This window comes from Lepisosteus oculatus, chromosome 1 (genome assembly GCF_040954835.1).
Source record: "Lepisosteus oculatus isolate fLepOcu1 chromosome 1, fLepOcu1.hap2, whole genome shotgun sequence".
NCBI lineage: Eukaryota > Metazoa > Chordata > Actinopteri > Semionotiformes > Lepisosteidae > Lepisosteus > Lepisosteus oculatus.
In genome coordinates this window covers 64,442,044-64,467,941 of record NC_090696.1, presented here as the reverse complement: position 1 = coordinate 64,467,941, position 25,898 = coordinate 64,442,044, and the positions used below count along the sequence as shown (strand labels likewise).

The 25,898-nt window shown below is 36.7% G+C and overlaps 1 protein-coding gene across 8 annotated transcripts in view; it reads left to right on the top strand.

Moving 5' to 3' along the window:
* elavl2 (ELAV like neuron-specific RNA binding protein 2) overlaps positions 1-25,898 on the top strand; it is a 78,661-nt gene that overhangs the window by 23,504 nt on the left and 29,259 nt on the right. For 3 of the 8 annotated variants that reach the window (XM_069191222.1, XM_006629892.3, XM_015345344.2), the window contains exons 2-3: positions 18,753-18,843; positions 20,907-21,150. In XM_069191222.1, the coding sequence (XP_069047323.1) occupies positions 18,772-18,843; positions 20,907-21,150 (316 nt within the window). In that variant the 5' untranslated portion in view covers positions 18,753-18,771. The remainder of the gene's footprint in view (positions 1-18,752; positions 18,844-20,906; positions 21,151-25,898) is intronic. The other 5 variants (XM_069191225.1, XM_006629893.3, XM_015345346.2 and 2 more) reach the window with 3 other exon arrangements.

Sequence of the window (25,898 nt, the reverse complement as noted above, 5' to 3'; positions counted from 1 at the left end):
TGCAGCCATGACTTTTCTAAAGTTGTTTTAGGCTGTGCAAATTGTATGCTATACACAATTACGTATTTTAATACAGCACTGAAATTTCTAGAAACATTTGAACTTTTTCTCTGGTTTAACATCAAACTCTTCACCTTACATGTTTATTTACATGGGTAGAACTATTTCATATATAGAACATAGATATGTCAAAGCCACAGTACTTATTGTAGATTTAATTCTGGGTAGTGATCTTAAGGGAGTATACTTTAAATAAGTGTGCACAGTTTTTACCCGTTTGCTACAGAGAAAAAGGGGTTTATGGTGTTTTTATGTAGATTAATCAGAAATGCTCCCTGAGGTTCATACCCTTTTACATGCTTTTGATTAGAAACAGAATAAGAATGTGACCCGTATGGAGGCTAATTTTTTTTTCCTTGGTGCTGGTAAAGGGAATTTCTGCAGTTAGGTTATGCTCGCTGTTTGAGTCTTACACCAGCAGTAGTGACACTTTCTACTTTCAAACTTGGGAATATACTGTATCATATTGTATGCTCTTCGTAAACATTACTGTTGTTGCTTTTAAGAACTGGCTAAAAACACGTACGTTTTTAAATGGTAATCCTGTTTCCATGTGATGTTCTAGGTAACTAAGTAATGGAAGCAGAGTATATAATAGGTAATTTACAATAAAAAACAAACACTACAAGAGCAAGTGTCCAGTCAAGGGTTATTGCCCATGTCTTGAAACTGTTGGATGAGAAGCTGACAGCTGTTGATTACTGAGTAGAATTTACCTGTGACACTTCTGCTTAGTCTATGCTAATCTGTATCTGATTAGAGGTTTTCCTCTGCCTGAGCCTTTTTTTTTCCTTGAACACTTCAGTGAAATGAATTGGAAAGGAGTGACTTTCCTATTTTATCCAATACTTGACTCAGTTTGCCGTTGCTGAGGTCTTAGCCTCCATGACAATATCCTTTTCACCTGTGCTTGTAGTTATGCACCTTCAGCTGGATCCTGTATTTTTTGGATTTTAAGGTTATTTTGGGGGGGGATTTCTTAAGGTGGCTATTAAATGAATGGATGTTAAACTGTTTTGGCCACAGCTTTTTATCCTTTTATTCACTTCATGCAAATTCCCTATTTTCTAATTCCCATATCAAATATATTTTACTTACTCCTTCCCTTCACAGTCTGCTGTTCTGAAACTTTAAGCCTTTTAGACTGTACCTGTGCAGTTTTAATGCCTTTAAATGCTTACTGTACATATGATCAGAGTTCTCCATGGTTCTTTCCTTTTTCTTAGTCTCTACACTCTTTTGTAAGTACAGTCAGGACATGTCCTGTGACCATTATCACTTGATGGATGAAAATAAATTACAGAACAAAGCCCCTGCTAGTCCTTTGCTTGCACTGTAATAAAGGATTGTCCTGTAGTTGGCCACTGACCAGGTCCTAAAGCACAAGATCCTATACAAAATGTGAATTACTAAAAAGAAAAAATGTTCTCCTGAAATAGTTTGAAAGGAGATCTGTTATTCAATGTTAAGTATTCTATTTACTATTTTGACACCATGGCTATTGCGCCTCTGCTGTTTTAAGTTTATTTACTTCCCCTGTAGTTTAGAATTTCTCACCCTTGGCTTGCATGCTTGTTTTTTGCCTTTTGCAAGCTCATAGTCCCACATGTAGTTAGCTGGGGTATTCATCGCTTCTTGCTGCTGCTTGTACGTTACGATTTGTTGTTTCATCTTCGAGGTTTGATACAGACGGGGTAGCCCAGACTACCCGAAAGTCTGTCTTCATGTGCTGCTGGATCCTGATGCTGATTAAGTTTGCCACTTGCGCCTCTGCTTTTGTGCTGCATTCAGCACTTCCCTGTTTACTTTTGTGCAGTGTGCTCAATTCACTGCTATTGTTGGATTTTTTTCCCCAATACTGTTACAACCTGCTGTCTTGTTGGTGTAATTTAATTAAGACATGTTTTATCTGTTATGAACCTATGTAAAGCTTATGGCACAGCTGAGAGGAGTGTATAGAGAATGCTGCATTGTTTTAGATTGGCTGTGCTACTAGTTTATTATAGACATTCACTTCAGTCATGTTTTAATATTTTTTTGTGATTTGAATCAGATTCCTTACTTCCCTTACTAAAACCTTGCTTAGATGTAAGCACAGGTGCTCTAATCACTGTTTAGTTTGCAATATCTCTGCAGTATATTACCTATAATATTAGTTCCATTTTGTCCCATTGGTGTGAGATGTTGCCTGAGGACTGTGATTGATTTTGGCAGTCTTCCTAAAACTGCAACGTGGGCTAGGTTTAATTTAAGATATCTTTGGTAACAGTATCTGCAAAATGTGCTCTTTAATACTCTATTGAATAAAGCTCTAATTCTCATTAGGTTTGACTACAAATTGGTTATGTTTCATTGAATCATGGCACCTAACAAATTTCACTTTTAAATGGTTATACCCACTGGTAATGGGTATATTGAAATTCCTTCAACTCCAATTGGGGTGGCTATTTATCTGCTATTCATAGCAAAGATGCTGGCTTAAATTATAATTCCATGACTGAATATTTGAGTACTTTCACATAAAGGGATCTTGGTCACTGCTGATAGTTCTGGTTATCCTCTTAAACATTTTACTACTACATAAGCCTTCAAGTTACTAAGTTCAACCATGTATTTTAGTTTTCAGAATGTGTGAGGGTTCTCTGAATGTAGACTTAATCAGTTTTTGCAGTCAGCCTTTTCAACTTATCAGCATATGAAATGCTGGAAATTTTTTGGGACTCTTTTCCTTAGCTTTATAGTCCTTTCTCTTCCTTTGAAAGATCAAAGTTGTATTTTTCTTAAGAGTGAGGTTGGGAAGTCCAACATGTTTGGTAGAAGAGGCCACAGAAATTAGTTTACCTAGTTTACTTTTCCTGAGGGTTCGTTTCCAATTCACACTGCTCAATTTTTCAAGAATTCCTTCAGAAACATTTTTGCTAGTTCTTCCCGTGTTTCAGACTACTTTATGAAAGTAGATAGGAATGGTTGTGGAGGGAAAACTGTGGCTCATTGTTAATCTATAGGCATTTGGATTTTCATAAGCCTATAGAAATTCTATGTTGTCTTGAACTTCCACTTCTCATTGAGTGGGGTTGATTGTCCCTTATGCTGTTCTTCCCTACCAATGAAGTGCTTGTAAAAGGTAATGTGTGCATTTTCTGCCTCTACTGAACAATTTACCCATGTGATTTTTGCACAAAGTGACCACCTCTTCCAATGTGTCTGTCTTGCCCTGCCTGCTTTAGTAAGTTTCACTTTCTCATTTTACTGCTTTAGATGTTGCCAGTTGGCAGTGAAAGAATGAAAATACTACTGGTCTGGTTTCTTTTTTTTTTTACTTCATCCCTACACAAAGCTAACCTCTCAGCTCTTCTCCTTTTTATTACTAACCTTTTCAATTGGTTTCTGAGGTCCTATTTTGTTTTTGCAGCTACTGAATAAAATCTGATGGTATCACACCCTTTCAAAAAATTGCCAACTGATTAATTCAGGTGCATAGCTTCAGTTCTTCAAGGCTTGAATCCAGTGCGTTTGATCAGTGAGTTGATGAGATAGACCAATCTGATACTACTGCTACAGGTGCCCGTCTGTTAACCATACTGTAGATTTTTAAACTGAACATCCCTTAGTCTTTCATAAAACTTTCACAGACTCCCTGCATTAGCTTTGATTTTGTGATTTCTGCATTGATGTTATTGAAATCGAGCCTTTGCTGGAAGGTAGAAACTTAATCATTTTGAAGTAACTCATTTGAAAAGTGTTAGGAACCAGGATACTTCCATCTCCATAAAATCTTTCATAAAATGTGATTTATATAATAGTGTAATGTGACAATGTATGTAACCTTATTTAATTATATAAAATATACCTTAATATTCCCCTACAGTATTTTCACTCTGATTCAGCATATCTCCCTGTGAAACTGAGTGGAAGTTCACATGCTTATAAGGTACTGAACCTTCTAGCTCCATCATGGAGATCAGAGCATTGTTTGAATAGCTTAGTTCTCAATCTGAGATCTAATGCTTTGCACTTTGGTTTTGCTTTTGTTGTGTGGCAATCTACAGTTCTTTTAGTGATTTTACAACTTGTAAACACTTACAGAACAGCTGTGGAACTTCAGTTGGATCATAGAAATTGTGCCAGAGCTAATAGGTCTTTCAGTTCAGGTTTAGCACAATAAGACACTCCACACTGGCTATTAATGGAATTGATTTAACCATTTTATGCAATTTTAAGTTGATCTTTGTGCTTTCCATTTCGAGGCTTTATCTCTGAAATGATTTTCAGTGAAAAGTGTCGATTTGATGCATAGGTTAACTTACTAGATATCACTTTCAGCCGCAGTGTACTGAATGTGCAGTGAAGCTAGTGGCAATTGTGCAGACCAACACCATTGCAAGTATCGTGTGACTTTTTGGGGGTAGCAAATTGGCCACTGGGACAGCATATCGGGATGAATGTATAATTCACACTGCAATATGTAGTTTTGTTTTTGCACCCATCTAATGCATGCAGATGTGTAAAATGACAGATGTGCTACTCAATTGTGGGTGTGGATAATAGCTTAACTTACTGTATATAGCGCTTTTCTGGGGACTCCATTCAAAGCACTTTGCAGGTAATGGAGACTCCCCTCCACCACCACCACCAATATGCAGCACCCACCTGGATGATGCAATGGCAGTCATAGTGCGTCAGAATGCTCACTATACACCAGCTATCAGAGGGGAGGAGAGCAGAGTCATGAAGCCAATTCATAGATGGGGATTGTTAGACTATGGCCAATGGGAAATTTGGCCAGGGTAACACCAGCTCTTTTTGAGAAACTCCCTGGAATTTTTAATGACCACAGAGTCAGGGCCTCGGTTTTACATCTCATCTAAAGGACGGTACCTTTTTACAGTATAGTGTCACTGTACTGGGGCATCAGGGCCCACATAGATTGCAGGGTGAGTGCATCCTGCTGGCTCTACTAACACTACTTCCAGAAGCAACCTTAGTTTTTTTTTCCCCCCAGGAGGTTTCCCATCCAGGTACTGACCAGGCTTATACCTGCATAACATAATATTGGCACATTTCAGGTGGATATAAAAGGTTGTAAATTTGGCCCCTAGACTTAATTTCTCAATGGATGCTTTTCATTAGTTTGTTAGCTGTGATTTGGTGTTGATATTTTTTTTTAAGGTTTACCCAATTTAAGAACTTAATTGTGTGCCAGGATCTTGTTGCCAGTCAGTGGTCAGTTGATGTTGTGCATCATCAGCTAGTTGGCTAATTTTAATGCAGTCTTAGCAAGGAACGCAACTAAAAAACCTTGATAAGCTAAAGCCATAGGTGAGTTTTGCCCGCATTTCCTGTAATTGTTGGCATCTTTTTGTTGAAGTGTAGTTATTATAAATAATGGGTTGAGCTACTTTGAAATCTACATTCCTACAACTAGTAAATACTGCTCCTTCCTGTTGTGATTGGGAAGTTTGAATTTACTTTGCTAATGAGCAGAAATCAGGTATTGGTTTTCCATTTTTGCAGATAAAATGTAATCTTATGGTTTTATAGTGCAATGATGTATTGTTTGAAAGACAAAGCTGACATCTATACAACAGGACTTTTAAGAGTCTAAATTTCCATCTTAGACCTCCAGGAATCCAGTTTCTTCGTCCCTGATGTGAACTGGAAAGGATTTCCAGAAACCAGCACCTCGTGGCTTTTACCAGCTGCCAAAGGAACAAGTAATAAGTATACATTGTTCCCAAGTAATGAAATATTGAATAACTTGCTCCGAGTTAGAAGGCCTTGGCTGGCAAAAGGCAGTTTTGTGGGGTGGGTGGCGGGGTAGAGTGTCTGTGTTCTGAAAATGTAATTTGAGATTACCTTGAGTAAAAAGTTAATCTGAAGTGTTTAAAAGATTGGTATCTTAATACAACATTTTGCACACTGCAATAATTTTAGAACACTTACTTAAAATAAGAATGAGTTAATCATACCTTAAGTAGCAGCAGACATATCCAAGGACTATGGACGGTTCCATTTACAAGACTGTTACTTTAAAAGAAAATTGTGCTAATGATGCTGAGATTCCACCCTGTCCCCTCTGATAGTCCCAGGCAGTTGACTAGTCATGATCCATTCTCAGAACTCGGAAGCCTGGGTCATAAAGCTCAGTGTGTGATCGGGCAATTGAATTTACAAGTTCTGATTCTCAGGAGTAATGTTCTACATTACTTTAGTAAAAAGCCAATAAAGCTTAGCATTGCACCCTATTGTTGGTCTTTCTATACAGTTGGCTACATTGTGCAGACTAGATATGGATTTTTCTAGCTGCAGCATGTGCAGTTTTAAACTACCAAAAAGCTGAACACATTTGTTATCAAATTATTTTAATTCAGTTTGGTTTAATAGGTCTTTTTTATATCTATACTGCAAGGCTGCTTATCTTGTTTTATTGATGAGGTCATTTTATTTACAAAAATCTGGAATTAACTGTAGAAAAGCCTAATTTTTATTACATTTTGCTTATCAAAACTTATGCAGGACAAATAATTTACTGGAATCATCAATACATACCTTAAATAGCTTAGTTTTCAGTTTGGTCAGTGACTTACCTGATGCCCATTTAACAGTAGCTAGAAATCCTGACTTTATGGTTTAAAACTGATCATTAGAACAATTTAAGGGTTTTAACACTAAAAAATGTCTTAAGGGAAACTAAAATTCCTAATGTAAAGTTTTATTCCTAGTCTAGCACTTCAAACCCAAGAATTATACATTGCTTAATTCAGCAGTCATGATTCTGCTGACTTAATGTGTACTTTCAATACAGAAAGTAAAATTCTCAGTTGACCCCATGTGAAAATTCATTTTTTCCATCAAGAACAAAAGCATACTGAATAAAAAGCCTTAATCTAATGCTTCCTTGGGTTAGCATTGTTTTATAACTTTTAGTGTAATCTCTTAAAGTTCATGTACTTTATCTCTTGACAAGAGCTTTATAACATCTTGGCTGTTTTTTCAGTAGGTTATAGGTTTGATCTTGATTAAGGATTATTAAATTCGCTTGTGGTGAATGGGAAAGAGGACCTAGAACTTAAAATATAAAAAGCTGCCCCTTATTAATGAATATCCTGAAGCTTTCTGTTGTAAGTGAAATTTCTCACAAAGAAAATGTCATTTGTGGTATTATTGATCAGTCCTTTTCATGACAGAATAAACCTTTATTTCTTGATTTGAACCATTTATCAGATTGTATTCATTTTATCACGCATTACTAGTTTGCTTTGTCCTTGACAAATTCATATTTTAATTGCATTTGTGCTGAAAAATCTGAAGTGGCTTATTTGAGAAACAAATTTAACTGTAGCAGTAGGACTGAAGTGTAAACATACATACCTCAAGTGTCTCTGCATGTGGATAAGTATAAGAGATTAAATATTGCTCTGTCACTTGTATAAGTCTGCATTTAGTTTTTGACAGGGCAATGTGCATGATTGTGTGGTTTACATTCCAGTGTGAAAGCTTGTTTTTGGTTTTATAATTAGTAACTTGGACTATTGAACATAACTAATGGTATGGGTGATCATAAAAAAGACCTTAATAAATTGCAAAAATTACACTGCTTCATCTTCATATTTCTAATGTGTTGATGTCTTAACATCTAATCTAATGATTCAAATTAAACTTTTGTGCTGTAAGTTAGTGTAAAGTAATGGCATCCACAAGGTCAACCCTTTGCATGGTATGTATTTGCATGGTTTTTATGATGCGGTGACCACTTGTCATTAGACTATTCTAATCCTATCAGCTCAGCCCTTTATTAGTGAAACAGAAGCTGAGCCTGGTATGACTGTCTTGAACCCCAGAAAGCTTTTTAGAATTAATATAGAATATTAATATGAATTGCATCACCTGTATGAATATTAACTTACTGCAGCACCTCTTTTGTACAGTGTATTCAAGATGACTACCTGCTGAGTTGAACCCCAGCCACTACAGCTGATGGAGACAACTGTTGCTCTGTAGCAGCTTTCCTAATTTTTATACGTAACCTACAAATGTCTTCAAGCCTTAAAGATTTTGGACCATCCACCTGGGCTTTGATCTCTTCTTTTCAAGAAGAATACCCATGTTGTCCCTCAACAGCCACTTGTAGCAACCTCTTCAGGTCCAACAAGTATCCAGCCAGTTTTGAATGTACTGAAAAGCTGGTTGCTTAACGTTTGGGTGTGGGTTCCCCGATGTCTTCACTGGCAGCTCCTCCTTGCTGTCTGTAGTAGACACTATAAAAAGAAATGCTATGCATTTGAATAGCTTCCCTGTGCATCGTAGTTTAAATTATGGTTTTAAAGAAAAATAAGTTGCTCCAATACATACTTGGTTATGTCTCGGGGAGGATATTTGTTTGACTGTACAGTAGGTACCTCAGTCCTTTTTATGAATGGCAGCATGTGCAAAACATAGATCTTTGATAGCCTTGAATCCATTTTCTAGCCAGTAATTTTAGTTATTTTGCATGGTTTTGCAATCAAGCAGTTATTCTAATTGGAAACTATGAACAGTTGTGTATTTCTGGTTGTCTTTTGCTATAAAGCACACTTTAAGAAAAGTGTTATGTATTTATAGTAGTATAGTACTGTACAAAAGTATTACTATTGCCATAAATACTGGCTGTGGTGACCTGAAACCAGTGCTTCTTTAAACCACCCTGCACTTTTATTGGGTTTGCGATATTGGAATGCTTTCTTAAATATTAGTATATTTAAATTGAGTTTTTCCCAGTATTTATAAATTTCATGGTAATTCACACCAGTCTTTTCATCTAACTTCACCGCCTACTAGAGTTTAGAGTCCTTCCCTCTCCTTTTTGATGTTAACAAAGGCCCTTTTTTGTAATCACAGTATGAACCTAATGTCTAATTGCCCATTCCTGCTATTTTCTATGCTTGTATTCTACTTGATTTCCCTTGAAAGGCAGGGGTGTTAAACTGCAATGCTTTTTTTAATTTAAATTTTCATAGGGGAAATAGAGCTTAAAGGGTTTGCTTCATAGACTTGTTCAGATAGCTTTAACTTTAAATTGGCTAATTCATTATAAAATTGCAGCATGAGCTAATATTAAAGACCAGGTTCTATTTTGCTCAAATACTTGGAATGTGTGTATTTTAAAACCAGTTTTTTGGTATTCCTAGTACATTTTTCTGTTGCAGTTACTATTTTAATATAGTCTTGTAACAAGTTATCATTGAGTAATTAAAGAAAATGGGGTTTAAAATCTAAATCAAATTGGGCCCCGACACCACTTTGCTTTAAAATTTATATAAAAGTTAACTTCACACTCCTTGTCTTTGGGGAACACTGAGCAGTCAATATAGCTGGTGCTTTCTTTTTCTGAAATGGTGTTGTAGCAAAGTAATCAGGGAAACAAACTTAGATTTAATGTTCCCTGTAGTATGAGCATGAAGGATCTGTTATTTTCGCATGTCCCACTTAATTTTTTGTCTCTTAATGTTTGTTCCCTTTTGGGTGAATGTTGCTGCTGGAAGAGGTGTTAGTGGGGTCAGCAGGGGGCGCTCACCCTGTGGTTTATTTGGGTCCTAATGCCACAGTATAGTGACGGGGATACTATTCTATAAAAAGGCACCATCCTTCGGATGAGACGTAAAACCGAGGTCCGGACTCTGATTATTAAAAATCCCAGGGTGTTTCTCAAAGAGTAAGGGTGTTACACCAGCATCCTGGCTAAAGTTCCCATTAGCTTTTACCAGTCATGGTGGTAATCCCCATTTATGAATTGGCTTCATCACTCTGTTCTCCTGCACACTGATAGCTGGTGTGTGGTGTACTGTGCACATTATGGCTGGTGTGGCATCATCCAGGTGGGTGCTGGTGGTGGTGGAGGGTCCCTGTTCCCTGTGAAGCCCTTTGAATGGAGAAAAGCATTATATAGTGTAAGCAATTATCCACACCAACAATTGAGTAGCTTGAGTGCATCTGTAAAGCATTGAGTGGAGTGTCCAAAAAAAGTGCTAATGTAAGGAATTATTCCGCTGCAGAGAGACTGATGGGTGTGTAGTCTACTCAATGAGGAAAGGATTTTCCTTTGCTTTAGAACAGTGGTTCTCAAACTCTTTGGACCAGGTACCACCCCTAATCCAACCAAAGCATCCAAGTACCACCTACAAGTCATCTCATAGGAACCCCAGAAATTCTCAATGACCAACATGAGCGCACGTGTACACATACTCACACATACATATAATAAATATTATTATAATAAACTTTATTTGATATAGCACCTTTTAAAGGTGGCTTCTCAAAGTGTTTTACAGAAAAAAAACATTAACAACAACTAATAAAAAAGCACCATTTCAGTGAGAGGGGTGAGCCTGTTTAGCTGAGCAAAGCAGATGTGAATTAATTTTTCGAGCCTGAATACAATTCACAACGGAGTCTAACAGATATTAAATCGTCAGGCATTTTCTTGACGGCAAAGGTCTCGCGGTGGATGTTGTAATGTGTACATTAATTTCTGGAGCAACCTATCTAATTCGTGCAACTACACAGTTATGTCAGCTTGTCATTACTCTAGCACAGTCTGTACAAACTCAGATGCATTTTATCCAGTCGAGGCCATTCTCTTTGATAAATTCATTCAGAAGCTGAAATATGTGCTCTCCTGTAGTTCGTGTTGGTAGTGGTTTACAGAACAAAGTCTTCATGGGACATGCCCTCAAACTCGTATCTAATGTAAACGAGCAAATTGGCCAAATCGACTACAGACTCATCTAATTGCAGTGAAAAACATCTGCTCATCTTAACGCGCTCTATCAGTGTACTTCTGATATAATCCTTCATTTCAATAATTCTATGAATGACTGTCTTTCAGGGGGAGGGGGGCAGCAGGTCGAGCTGTTTCGCAGCTTTTTCTCTACACATAATACGTGGCAGCTCTTTTGCCAACAGTAAATAAGGTTCTTCAAAAATAGTGTAGCTTAACTGCTTTAGCAATCCGCAAGCTTGCATTTTTCCGCGTTTCCGTTTTTATTTCCGTATTTTAAGTTTTTATTTCATGTGCATGGGAGCGAAACACAGACGCTCGTTGCGTTTTTCTCAAATTAGAACAGTTCTTAAATATTTATCATGCTTTCGTGTGCTCACAAGATTACCTGCGTTCGTAGCACGTATTTCTATGCATTCCTGTGTTTACTGTGGCATAGTTCCAAAATCACGCACATTCTCCTTTCTCCCTATTTGCTGGAGATACAGTAGCTTTTTTTAAATAAAATTGGTAATTTGCATCCGTAGCACGCATTCCCTATAGAGTAGTATAGAATTACAGAGTATCTCATGTCCACTGAAGTATTAGCGTGCACTGTATCGTAGTATGTAGGCTGCGTATTCGACACGTATTAAAATACAAAATATGAAAACCCGTCCCGATTTTTCAGCGCACACGACACAGTTCCAGGGTCATTTGGCGTACCACTTGGCGGCACTCCACGTACCACTGCCGGTACGCGTACCACAGTTTGAGAACCACTGCTTTAGAAAAAGGAAAACCGCTTTGATTTTGACTCTGAAGTAATCGGTAAAGTAGTTTAAGAAGTGGAGTTGCGACTATCAAACCAGTGCCTCAGGTATTTCTGGACCCTTGGGCCCTTTGTCAAGTGTGTGTATGGTATTTTGGTTTGTTTGTGCTTTTCTTTAAAAACAGGTCCACATTTGTGACTGTTTATAATTGCAAATAAACCATTTTCACATCCATAATTTATGGTTTTAAGTTCAGTTTTTAAAATTGTATTGAAAGCATATTATGGGTCGGTAATGGTTACTGGTATTGAAAATGTTTGAAAACGCCTTTATTGGTGCACTACTGCTGACAAGTAGTTATCACTTTCTTACAAAGTTGTTACCATTTATCCATATGCCTGTTGATATTGTGCATAACCTTTTCAGATTAAAATTTGATTTGGTTTTTGGAATTTTATAGTCTTAAACTTCTGGCGAAAATGACAAGTTATAAATTAAGTAAAAGTTTTCTAGACTGACATGATGTGCAGTTGGCAGCCTTTTTCTATGGATTTTGGCTTCTGTGACTTGGAAGATACTAAATCTCAATGTAGGCATTGAAAAATTTCTAGATGCCTTAAATACTGTATAAGTTATTACACATTGCTTTGCAAAAGCACCAATTATATGTTGGTGTTGGTACTATTCAGATTTTAACTTTGTTGAAAATTCCTATTCCCAGTTAATTCCCATTTCCAGTTAAAATCATATCCTGAACTGTAGACAGCCATGCATATTTAATCAACAACTGTTATCTGTCGAGAACAACCTGGAGACCTTAATACAACAGGCTGACCAAGATGAGGGTGAGGCTGTTTAATTTTCTGAATTAGGCCCTCTAGTAAATACTCATAAGTAATGGGATTTGATTAATTTTGGAGAAGCATGGATTACATTTGTAACCCCTGCATTTAACTGTATCTGTATTACTTCTCTGCTAATGAGTATGAAGTACTCCACAATATTTTAATCAAGAGACCCAGCTATAGTGGCATCACCGCCTGCACTTGTTTAAATAAAGCACATGTTGATTGCTGAAAAGTGGCAGGGTGCTGGAGGAAGTGGGTTGCGTTCCTGTGCTGCTTTCAGATGGCACAGATTGAAGGACTGTACTGTGAAAGCATATTAGCAAGCAATTTAACTTGGTTTTCAAATGAACCCAAGTGTAGCACACTTAAATCAGTACTGCATCACTGTAGTACCTGTATCTGTCAGGGGTTTGAAGTAAATCTGAGCAGAAAGTTTTTAAATTAGAAAATGACTTCAGAATTCTGAAATAAGAGCTGTGCAGGTGATATAGCAACTGTAGTCTAGCCAGGTGGGTTAGACATTGTGGTGTGAAGAGGTGACCCTTTGAGAAATTGGTCACTTTACAAACTCATGCGAGTGGGAAGTACAGTTGTTCCCATTCTTTACTTTTGCATGAGCAATTCAGGCTGTGGATGCCATGAGCAGAGAGAGGACACACCCAGATCTATATCCATTCCTTTTGACTATGATGGCTTGCATGTGCCCTCTGGTGGACAGTAATAGTGTCTGAGGGAATGTTTCATTTCCATCAAGACAGATTCCTGAGCAGGAAAACACTTGAATGGGATTTTTTTTTCTTCCAGTGAGCTGCATAATTAAACTTTCACTGTGAACCTGACTGCAGAGAGCCCCTTTTCTGTTTTAAGAGGGGAAAGGTTTTTGGCTGTAAGATGGTTGACCCGATCCATGTGAGCCTGAGTGCCTGAAACTGGTTTCATCGGGGTTCCCAATTCATTAGAGACATTTAAAAGGGCAGAAATGCAATGATTTGCAAGAATGGCTACTCGGATTATTTAATGAAAATGTTACAAAATCTAAATAAGGGAGCTTCAAGTGTTTTAGCATTAATTGATCTGAAAAAGCTTATTGGGCAATCGGTAACCTTCATAATTGTAATCGATCTTCATAATTGATTTGAGTGGCATTCCAACTGAATGTTTTTTTGGTTTTGTTTCAAACTAAGTGAAACCTAGTTTTCATCTGTTCAATTCGAAGTGAATTTCGAATGTTCATTTTTATTTTGCTCAAATTATTCAGTTTTTTTAACATTGGGCCCATCATTAAATGAAGCAGATTACTATATGATTTTATCCAACTGTACTTTCCGTCCATACAAACGGTACCTGGGCTGTAGCTAATCTGCTTTCTTGTAGCAGAGAACTGAACCTTTCTTCTCCTTCAGTTTGATGTTAAGTAATCTATGAAGATTTTATCCTTTTCCAGACATGCAGCAAAGTTCCCAAGTTATCAGCTTGTTTAAACAATTTCTGATTACTCATTTATTTATCAAGCTTAACTGACATGTTTTTGAATTCATTCTTAAAATGTAGGAATTGCTGAATTTTCAAAAATCATTCACCTGTACACTGCATGTGACAATCTGCAGTCCAATGTCTAAATAGTGCTTACATTATTTGAAATAGTCTTAATTTAAACCAGTTGGTTTCATAAACTCTTATCTAAAATGTGTAACTTTAGTTTTTATTCAGCTGCAAGCAACTGCCTTACAAGGTTTTTGAATTCACTAGTCAACTATAATTAGGCATTTACAGTATATATGTATTATGTACAAATTGTATAAAATTATTGAACTGCTAAAAATCTGTAAATGCTGTCCTGTAAAGTCTGTCATGACTATAGGTACAATATAAATGTTTTTTTGTAAATCAACACTTTCCAGAATATCTCCAGGGATTTAACTCTTCATATTGCTTCATTTGCTGTTCATACATTTTACATTTAATACACATGATGCAAAATGGAACTGTGTAAAGTTCTTATTTAAACAAATACAATGGTTTATTCAGTGTATACAACTGACTAAAGATGCTTGAATAGATGGCATGAATTGCATGCAGGTGAACATTCAGGTACTAAGGTAGTTGTAGCATTCCTTTCTGGGTGCATTTTGCGATTAATATTAAAAGCCTGTCCCTGACATCAAAATAGGCATTCTGTGGTATTGAAGGATACAGTATGTAACTGATTTCCAGGGCTGTGTTTTATTGTATATAAAGAAGTAGAGGTAAAGGAGTAATGTTCAAGAACAATAAAACAATTTTTACATAATGCTCTTAAACAGTGGCAATGGTCAAATCGGTTAGTAATGCCTATGGAATGAATAGCAATATACAATATGAAATGTAATGTGCTTACATTAAAAACAATTTGCTAAGATATCAAAGTAAAACTTTGCCCATTTTTGTGGAATTATGCATTACATCATCCAAAGTCAATTTAATTGGGATTAAGGAAATACTTTTTTTTTTGCAATTTGTGAACTTAACTTCAAGCTCTGTGATGCAAAATGGAATAGAATGACAAGTGCATCAGATCCATCAAAATAAACATCCTTTTTTTAATTTAATGTTGACTTTTCTTTTGTACACTTTTTAAATATCTGTGTACATCTATCTATGTATAAGTATATTCTATATGTATATTTACATGCATACAGCCACACATACAGTACACAGTGCCTGGTAAGCATTCGGGGCATTCTTGCTTTACCTAACACACTGAGGGGAATATTCAGTTTTTTCCCCAATTTCCTTTTAGAGGATTTTGATTGGTAGAGTAAGTTTTATGTATGGGCATTTAAGTGTGCTGCTTATAAACTCCATTTAGCCGTTTTTACGGGGAGACTAGTGACACTTAAGTACTTCCCCAGTGCAGCATTAAGCTCTTGCCTGCTTAGTCTGTAAATGTCACAACAGATATGAGGTATGGTCACCTACTGTATAATTAATGTTATAGAATAAAGGTTTTGGTTCTCAGTGGGGTATACCAATTTCTCAATTCCACTCCCACTGTTGCCACAGCAAATGAACACTTCCTGATCTAAAATGCATATAAATCTGGAAACTTTTTGATAATCCACTGCTTTTCAGTGAAAGAAGTTGCCTTTTTCAGTAAGGTACAGTACATGTGATTGGATTCCATATCTTGGCTCTATGCTTAATTTGTATACACTGCTAAGTGCAGGACTTAATTTAAAAATGTATTTACTGTGGCAAACTACTTTTTTTAATGTACAGTTTAAAACCATTAAACTTCCTTCATTGCAAATGTGCTACTACAGCTAATTTTAATTCATGCATCCTTTTTGGTGATTTTATGGAGGTGGCGTTCTAATCATTTCTTGTGATCAGATTTCCTAGAAAGTGACGTACTCTTTCATAATTTTAGGCCATTTTAATTTGTGCAGTTTTGTTTTTTTAGACCTTAAGCATACAGTATGACTTAGGATCTTATTTGCTTTCACTTCAGTGTGCTGTACTTGGGTGCAGTCAGTATTAAGTACATTGGCAGTGTTCAAGATATGCAGCTGGATAAGATGTTACATATTGGGATGAATAAGATCACATTGATGATGGGAATCAAATTTACTTGGTTATACCAGCCACTAATGTATTTAACAGACTAAAAGGATGAAATGTAGTTGAACAGTCTAGATTTGCATTACTCATGGATAAGGTTCCTTCACATTCACAAGGGTATTCTGGAATGATGCCACACACTTTCATCCTCCAACAATGTGAGCAAATATTTCTCTTGAAAGAATGGCGCTGCTCCTCTTCTACAGAAATCCAGACACTTGTCTATTGCAGAGCATATGGCCATATTGACCCAATGCTCTATTGTGATTTTATATCTGTCTGTTACCCGTGTACTATGGTGTCATACTAAAGCTGTTGTGCTACAGTATTGCAGCTTACCTTTCTTTTTTTTGAAGTGGGACTGCTTTTGCTTCTACTGTGTAGTTTTTTCATGTCTCTAACATCCTGTCCAGTTGACCCTCTCTTCATGCTCAAATATTCTTGTCTGCTGAACAAAATTCTCCTGTTATTCAGATTTGATATTTTCAGCAAAGACTGCTGTGCTAGTGGTATTTTATGGTGAAGGATAAAAGGTGGAAGTTATATTCAGTAAACTATTTTGTAAAAGTTTTTAGCATCAAGTCAGCTAAATGCTGCAGCACATATAAACTTAATTTATAGGGAATATCTTACAAGCTGATACTACTGTATGTATATATTGCTTTTGGGGTTGATCATGCAATGCCAAATGTGTAATGTGTGAATGCATTTGGAGCTTATCTGTTTAACCATTATTGCCTCTCTGGCTTGTTCATTTTGTTCTGATCACGCTGTTACTTGTTGGAGGTGATTGCTGTCAGATGTTAAACAATGTGAATAGTAAAAAAATTAAGTGTATAAGCCTGTTTAATGCATAATGACCTGTTTCTTTTAGCTGTAAAAGTGATTACAACTTCCTTGATCTGAGAAGTCCACTAGGTGCTTCATTGCTTTTGCAGTGTTAAGTAAATATTCAATTCAATTTTTTATATAGTGCATTTCACAACAAGGTTGCCCTAAGGTGCTTAAAATACAATACTTTCCAGCATGAGCTGGGCTGGGTTGTACATAAAGCTTCAGCTTTCTGCATGGGTACTTGTAAGGGTCAGATCAATACTCCAGTGTTATGTTCTGACTTGCCCTATAGGCCTCAGAGGAGATACACACATCTTTGGCTACTGTGGTTAATCTTCACTAAATTTTTCTGAAGGGTACAACAATTTGGTGGCCTTGACAGGTTAGTTTTTCCATGGGTATGGATGGACTCCAGAGCTAGAAAATTGAGATTACTTGTCAAATTAGTGCCTTTTTACTCCTCAGTCCTTTGTAGTGAGATACCAGGCCGGTATCATGTTGAACTGTATTGTTTTTAGAAAATACACAGTAGAAGCGTCTTTTGTCTTTTCTACAAAGTTTATCCCATTTCTACATTTCTCATGCAGTTACACTGAACTATTTGTTCTTTACAACATTTGGCAAGATTTCATGCTAAATATACTTCATGCTAAGTATTTCTGAGAAAATGCTGATCTTTAAATATATGCTAGGTACTCAGACCTAGTTTTTATTTCTTTAATATAGGTCACAGAGCCTTAACTGTATCCGAGCCAAAGACAACTTGTAAAATAGTTTTGTCACGTGATATGTATATTAATCGTTTTGTTACTTTGTCCCATCTTAATTTAAGTGATTTTGCTAAGGTTTGGGACTGGGCACCAAACACTTTTTGTTTGATTTTGATGTAGCGCAACCTTCTGCAGCAGTGAAATGTTTGGGTTAAATGCTAACCTTCAGAATGACTTTCAAGCCGATTATGCAGTGTGTGCCAAATGCTGTGTTAATAATATCACTGCCTTAAATTGTGTATGAATAAAGGATGTGTGTGGAAAGCTGTGTGCAGTAATGTACCACCATGCGATAGCAAGTGTCAAATGCTTATTATTCCAGATCACTGGGTTGCTCTTCTGTCACACCATTAAAGCTACAATGCAGTGTCCTTGCTGTGCTATAGTAGGTCTCTTATAAATTTGAAGGATGTACAGATGCAGTAATTTGACTTTAAAAAAAAAATCCTCAATCTGGCAAAATGAACCATTTCCTTAAACTTGAGTAAACGTTATTGTCATCCTGAGCATCTTTTGATTTTTAGTTTTCTGATATTTTTCTGCCTTTGTAAGCTTGAATTACCAACTTGGAAAGATGACTGTTTTGTCTTTTTCAGATATTGTTGGCAGTGACCTTGAAAATGTTTAACCTGGCAATGGTTTTTGTGTTGGTCTTATTAACACATGGTTTACAATAAGGAATCAAGCTTATAAGTGGCAGCCTTCTTGATTTTGATCAAAAAGCGCTTCAGTAGGTAGTCATTGTGAGCTTTAAAACAAATGTGCTGTAGTAATGGTGTTATGGTTCCATCCAGATGTAATTGTGCTTTCTTTTTGGATGGGCTCCTTTTGAAAGTTTGCAGATTTTATGAAAATTGGCTAACTTGTTTATTCTGGAAGTTTTACATTTTTTTCCTTGATTTGTCATCCTTTCACTTGGCCTTTTCTGCTTAATCTGATTGCTTTCATACATGTCTGGTTGAGTGTGTGCTTTTAAAATTCATCTGATAGGATTAGATTGGAATTGGCCTCTACCGGGTTAGCCAAGCTGCATGGACGTGCTCTGAATAGACAATAAAATTGCTTAAAATTGACTGTTACTTTACTTTTTTTGTCCATCTAACATACAGTACTTTTTGTGTCCATATTGCAGACGGCAACACCAAACTAACATGGCAGTCAGACTGTGTGATGTGGCTTCTCTTCTTAGAAGTGGCTCGTGGGCAGCAGAGCCTTGGACTGGGGTCTGTGGGACTTTTCTTAAATTCTGTAGGCTTTTATTAATCATTTAATGTTCAGGCCATACCAAATACACTATGCTTTAATTTATAACCAAAGTTCAAATTGTCTGAATGTGTATACAGCTTAGTTTTACCAAGACTTAATTTGATATGTAATCATAATTTTAATTTCCATTGTTTTGGTATGGTCTAACTGAATTTCACTGTATAACAGGTAGCCTGCAGTCTATAGTTTTGTACAAATTTTGCAAGGAAACATTTCTTAAAGGGTTATTTTAGGGCTGTTTTTCTTTCCCTGTACTGTTTTAAAAGATTTTTCTCATAAGGAGGCCTCACATTAACACTAATCAATATTAACAGTTAAAAAAGGATGCTTCTTTTCACACAGCCAGTGTTGACAAGGTGTCACATACAATGGGAGGTTTCAGAGGCCCAAAGAATTTACCATGTTCAAAACCCTGTTTTTTTCTTTAGCGCAGAGGTGGAGGTGGGTTAGCATGCAGACTTATACATCTTAATATTTTTGCACTAACCCTTTAAAAACCACTGCAACATCTTTTGTTTCTGCCCATTATAGGAGCATTGGTACCCATTCACTGATTTATCTGCAAAGTCTTGCATATTAACATTAAGAATCAATTCAGAGCAGATGGTTCCATGGATGGGAAATGCTGTAATTTACCAGCACATATACTGCTGCAGCTGTTCACTTGAATCTTGGCTAAGAATATCATTTCTGCCACCTGGACTTGAAAGTAAATGTGCAATTAAGTGTGATTGTTTGTTGTCTTTCCCTGATCCTGCTAATTTCCAAAAAAGAACAGTTTGTTAAACAGTTTCTGCTGCCTGCTTAACTGTACCAGTTAAACTGCACCCCTGCCAGCATTTAACATTTGGAGCTTCTTGGTTCTCGAATTGACAGGAATGTCACACAGCACTTTCTTAATCTTTGTCCTTGTGTGGCTTATTTGCTGGTGTTTGCGTGCTCAGCTTCAAACTGAAGACTAGTTAAATGGCCACTTATGTGGAATTGCAGAATTTTCTCTTTTGATATTTAAGATGAGCTCTAGATAATCTAATTCCTTTTTCCTTATTAACCTCTTAGATGGCAAACGTTGTATGAGAATGTTGTGATAACTTTTCTGTAGTTTCAAATTAGGAATTACGGTCAACACTTGAATATGAGCAAAAAAAACCCAGTCTTGGGGAGAAGCCGTGCCCTGCATGTATCTTATAGACAATGTGTTCTGTGAGCCCTGCATGTGCTGTCAGGTGAAGTAATTGTCTGTGGGCCAGAAAGGAGCTGTGCCAAGTATGTCAAGGTCATAAAAGGGGGATCTGTGATTGTACTGGTAAGGCTTACTCTTTCAAGGTAATGGGTGTCCAGCTTTTTCCCCCATAGTTTACCATGTAAATTCTTTGCCACTTAAGTTAACTATAGTGGTTTTTGGATATTTTATCTTATTTTTATAATGTATGCCTTGATGTTTTTAACTCAACATGTTTCAACAGGTGGGATATGAATAACTGAATAAAAGCATAATACAGCATTTTAGTGCACTTGTAGCCTACTTTTAGAGAACTATTGGGCATTATTTTAAATCAGATTTTTTTGTTTCTTGCACAGAATGCTAGGTAATTTTAAAACTTTAAACTAGTTTGGAATTACAGGAATTGTAAGAACTATGAGATCTCTGTGAAGGTGGAAACGTTAAAACGCAAATGGTAAAAAGAGCACAGAGGACTGTCCAGAATTGTGCACAATCTGGTGTTAAGCCTTTACTGTATTTTTCCTAATGCAAAATATCTTCAACATGAAGAAATCAGTTTTTAAAAGTCCAGAAAGAGGGTATCTTTCCTCTACAGTAATGTGTTCTAAAATTAATGCATTTTAATGAAGTTCACACAACCTTAATTTGCATAAATTTCTGCAAATACTATTAAATTGACACTGATATAACTGCTAAATTGATGACGAGCATCCTTATTTAACTGTACAATTAAATTTTAAAAGATGCTAAAATCGATTTTAAAGCATTAGGCCTGACCTTTTTTTCTTTTTTTAGCAGGTAATTGCTGCCATGGAAACACAGCTGTCCAATGGACCCTCGTGTAACAACACCACCAATGGCCCCACCACAATTTCAAACAACTGCTCCTCGCCAGTAGAATCAGGAAGCATAGAGGACAGTAAAACTAACTTGATAGTCAACTACCTTCCTCAGAATATGACACAGGAAGAGCTGAAGAGTTTGTTTGGAAGTGTGGGTGAAATAGAGTCCTGTAAATTAGTACGAGACAAAATAACAGGTACTGTATGAAAAATCACTTTGTTAAAGTATGGCTCAATTTGAAATATCGGTTGCACATTGTCATTTTCAGCTATTTTCAAAATCTTGTTGTGTAGGAAATAGCAGATTTCTGGGGCATCTTAATCCTTCTTGAAGGTTTTATCACTTGGTTTCTGTAATTCAAATTTTATTGTGCAAGTCATTTCAAGTTTTTTTTTTCAGGGATATCAAGGGCAACCTCATGTTACATCTTAGCCCTTTTAGTGGTTAGCTGTTATGTGGTCTCTCTCAGTACTGTTATGCAATCACAGCCTCAAAATAGCACCTACATGTTACTTATGATAGTTTGTGGTGATTCACATTCTGAACTTTTTGAATATCACGTTTGTTAGCATCTGTAAAAAATAACCAGGACTCTAGTCTTTATATGCTCATGGTTTTCTGACTATTTGTAGATTTTTTTGTAAAAAAAGATGGTCTTGATCTCTTTGATCTATGGTGTCATGAATTATGGAACTCCTCTTTTTACCCCCCAATTAAAGCATAAGGCTTGCAATTTAAGATGGTTACCGAGGCAAAAAGACTTTAACAGAGTAAAATACTCTAATTATATGCCATTTCTAAGTGAAAACTATAATAAAATTTACCCAGCAGCGAGACCAATTTGCCATACTCCATTAAATACTCATTTATTTGTTAAATATCACTGGTTTTAATTTGTATTTTTTAAACTGCTTGTTCTAATCATTTTCCCATGCCCTGAGCAAAATTGTAAATTTAACCCAAGGGGAATTTGCAATGCTATGTGACAATTCTTATTTTTATGGTCTATGCCAGTGTGTTCTTGAGTACTTTTAGTGGGGACTGTTGGGTCCTTTCTTGTTTTTGGACTTCACTACAGTTCATCCACACTAGATTGTGTCACAAGTCCCACAATAGGATGACTGAGGAGAAAATTGGGATTTGTGCCTGGGACCGTGGGATGGTGGTCACCCATAATGGGCGAACAACATTGGTTATGAATGAAACGGACACCTGATGTTTTTTATTTAAGATTTAGGACACTATTGAAATTGTCCTGGGTACTAAGTGTTCAGAAAACTGTGCTGAACTTCTAGTTCATACCTTTCTAGTAGTGTAGCATTCACCAAGTCTGAATGATGGGTTTTGAGCATGTGATCAGAACCAGCTACAGTTTTTGATAGTACAGTTGTGTGCAAAAGTTTGAGCATTTCAATTAGAAAAGGACATGTTTTGTTAATTTTCTAATTGAAATGAAATGAACACAACCTCTGCACCAAACAAACTTAAACTTTCTTCAAATTTTAATGCATAATTACTATTTATTTGCTGAATTTAACTGATTGAGGGGGGGAATAAAACTAAATGTGGCATGTGCAAAAGTTCAGCTAGTGTTATTTTTTTGTAAGGTCTCTGAACTTAACTTGTTAGGCCTTAATCCAAGTCGGATGATGACAATTCCAGAGCTTAAGTTCTCTAACTCTTCGAACCTCTCAGGATGTTGTGCTTACACTCAACAACCATGGGCTCCTCTAAGCAGCTGACTGGGGATCAGAAAATAAAGATAATTTCCTCTTACAAAGCAGGGGAAGGCTATAAAAAGATATCTAAATTCTTCCTGCTTGCAATTTTCACTGTCTGAAATGTCATTAAGAAATGGCAGTTAAGGGGAACTGTTGAAATCAAGACAAGATGTGGAAGACCAAGAAAAATGTCAGTTAGAACTGCTCATAGACTGGTCAGGAATGCACAGCAAAACCTCCAGATCACTGCAAAGGACCCGCAGGAAGGTTTAGCTGGCACAGGAGTAGTGGTGCACTGTTCCATTGTGCAGCATTGCTTGCACAAACATCTGTATGGAACAGTCATCGGAAGGAAACCTTACCCGCGATCTCAAACTTCAAAGTCTGAAGTATGCAACGCAACACTCGGATAAGCCAGAGGTTTTTTAGAACCAAGTGCTGTGGTTTGGTGAAGTAAAAATTGAACTCTATGGCAACAATCACCAAAGGTACGTTTGGAGACAAAAAGAAGTATTTGAAGAAATAACACCTTGCCAACCGTTAAGCATGGGGGTGGATCTGTTATGCTTTGGGGTTGTGTGGCAGCCCATGGCACAGGAAATATTGTGTGGGTAGAGGGAAGAATGGATTCTACTAAATATCAACAAATCCTGGAAGCTAATGTCCTATAGTCGGTGAAGAAACTGAAGCTGAAAAGGTTACATTACAAGACTGATCCAAAACATTCCTCAAAATCAACCATGAAATACTTAAAGGAACGAAAGATTAAAGTTTTGAAATGGATTTCAGTCCCCAGGCTTGAATATTATATTTGCACATGCCACTTTTACTGTTTTTATTTTTTCAATCTGCACATGTTATTTGACCAGGGGTGCCCAAACTTTTGCATACAACTCTACAGAAGCAAATGTGAGCAACTTGGTTGTATCCATAGCGTCTGTTAGCAGTTTCTTGGGTGATTTAAAATAGTTTAGGTGCATTAGACTAGGCTATATTAAAATTTGTTACCCATGTTCCAATATGGAATGCTATCTTATAGGTAGATATGAAGAATGGCTCTTCAGAAATTGTTGGTTTGGTTTCACACTGGTGCTGGAATGTGAAACTGCTTGACCTTTTTATATGTAATGCATTTGTCGGTAGCATTGATTACTGCGTTCTTTTCTGTTTTGATTTTCTTTCATTCACTGTGGAAAAACAGTTCTTACCCATATGGAACCAAGGGTGTACATAAGTATCAATGGTTAGAAATAGTTCAGTAATTCTACCCTACACATGAGCTACTAATGCAAAACACCCCTGACCTTGTGATTTGCAACTGTTGTACAGTATATATTATGTTGTCTGCATGCTATATTTTGTTTCATGTACCATCACAGTTGAAAGCCAGAGAAGGGAAGCAGGCTGATTGTGTCCCATGTGAAATACTTCTGGATCTGTCGCTGGATGAAACAGTCGTGCTTGAGAGTAGATAACTTTTTATTGCATGATCTTCCTTTCAATTTGATGTCTTAAATTGAGATCGGGAACTAGCGATTTCTGGTAAAGTAGACTGTAGTGATTATCTGATCCATGAAAATAAACATCTTTAATTGATGAGGTTTTAAAACTGGCCTGATTCAAACTTCTACAGTGTACTCCACTAAGTTATTTACCTTGACCTAGTTTTTGTTAAAAACAGATTGATTTTATTAAATGTCTGCCAATCTCTTAAACATTTTGCTGTTTTTGTTTTAAAAACAGTGAGTGAACATTGTGGACGACTTTGGGACATGCAAATCCTAGCTTGTTTAATTTGCAGGTTCCTGGAACTTGAAAGGTGTTGCATTTTTGGGGGGGATTATGAATTTACCGCTTTTGTTTAGATCTAGGTGTCTGCATCATTTATATGATGACCTAAGGACTACCCTAGAGCCCTAGGTGAGCCAACACTTGGAATATTCCCTTGCACTTAAGTATAGTGTTTGCAGAAGTATTTAAATCATTGCATGTTTTCAATTTTGTTGCTTGTAAAGCTTATGACATTTAGACATTTAGGAGAAACACCCTGCCCCTAGACACATTAAAAGAAAAAGTTCATGTGAAAAAATGCCAAAGTAATGTTTGAAAAAATATTCATCCATTTGCTGTGGGGAAAACCTCAATTTAGGTGCACACTAAGATGAATGGCCTGGGTGTACAGTAATGGTGATTCACATGCTTTCAGAATAAATATACCCATCACTGTAAGGTCCCTTAGTCCCGTAGTGAATTTCAAGGATTCTGCTGTAGACTAAAGAGCTTTTGGGGATAATAGTGTGTAAAGGTGCAGATCTGAAGAGCACCATAAAGCATTTCAAAGGCCCTTAAGTCTTTGAGCACTGTGAAATCAATCATTAGGAAAAAGAAAGGTACTCACACTGCCTAGGACAGGGGGGAAACCACATCACTAGAGATGCATCTTCTGTACAAGGTCAACTGGCTTTGAGAGAGTTTAGTGGCTCAGACAGGACAAAATATCCTATTTGTTCCACAAAGGTGGCTTATTGAAAAAGGCTGTGGAAATGGGGGAGGGAGATGGTTTGCAAAAAGCATTTAATTGGTACTGCAAACATTGCAAAAGGTTTTGTGGTCATGGACAAAACTGGAAGTTGACTCTAAATGCAAAGCGTTACATCTAATGCAAACCCAACAGCTTATTACTAAGTCAACACAATTCTTGTCGTCAAGTGTGGTGTTTGCAGCAATCCCATTGAGATTTTGTAAAAAAAAAAGACTTGTCAACTGCTGTCCACAAGTAATTGCTAAGCAACTTGAGAGAACTTGAGCAAATTGGCAACTTTGCTCACTTCTAGGCAAGAGGGTTGTGGCTGTAATTTTTGCCAAAGGTACTTTCACCAAGCAGTTCTTTTGTTGTTCTTGCTGACATTTTTATTAAGAAGGTAAATTTTGGTTTAGTAGGTTTAAATTTAAGTTTTAAGAAATGTATGCATCATTTTGTAATTTCACTGACACCATAGGAATTGTCTGAATAACCATTTAGAAAAATGTATCCTGTACTTCGGTTTTTATTAGAAGGCTTTACTGCTGGTATTTGCTGTAAGAGCTATAGTTAGAAACTAACATCTCTTGCCCCACAATCTTTGTATCCTTCTTTTAACCAGACCACTTTGCTCTCCACTTCCAGAAGTAACTAGTTTCCAATACATTGGATGTACAGTATGTGTAACATTAGATGTCTTCA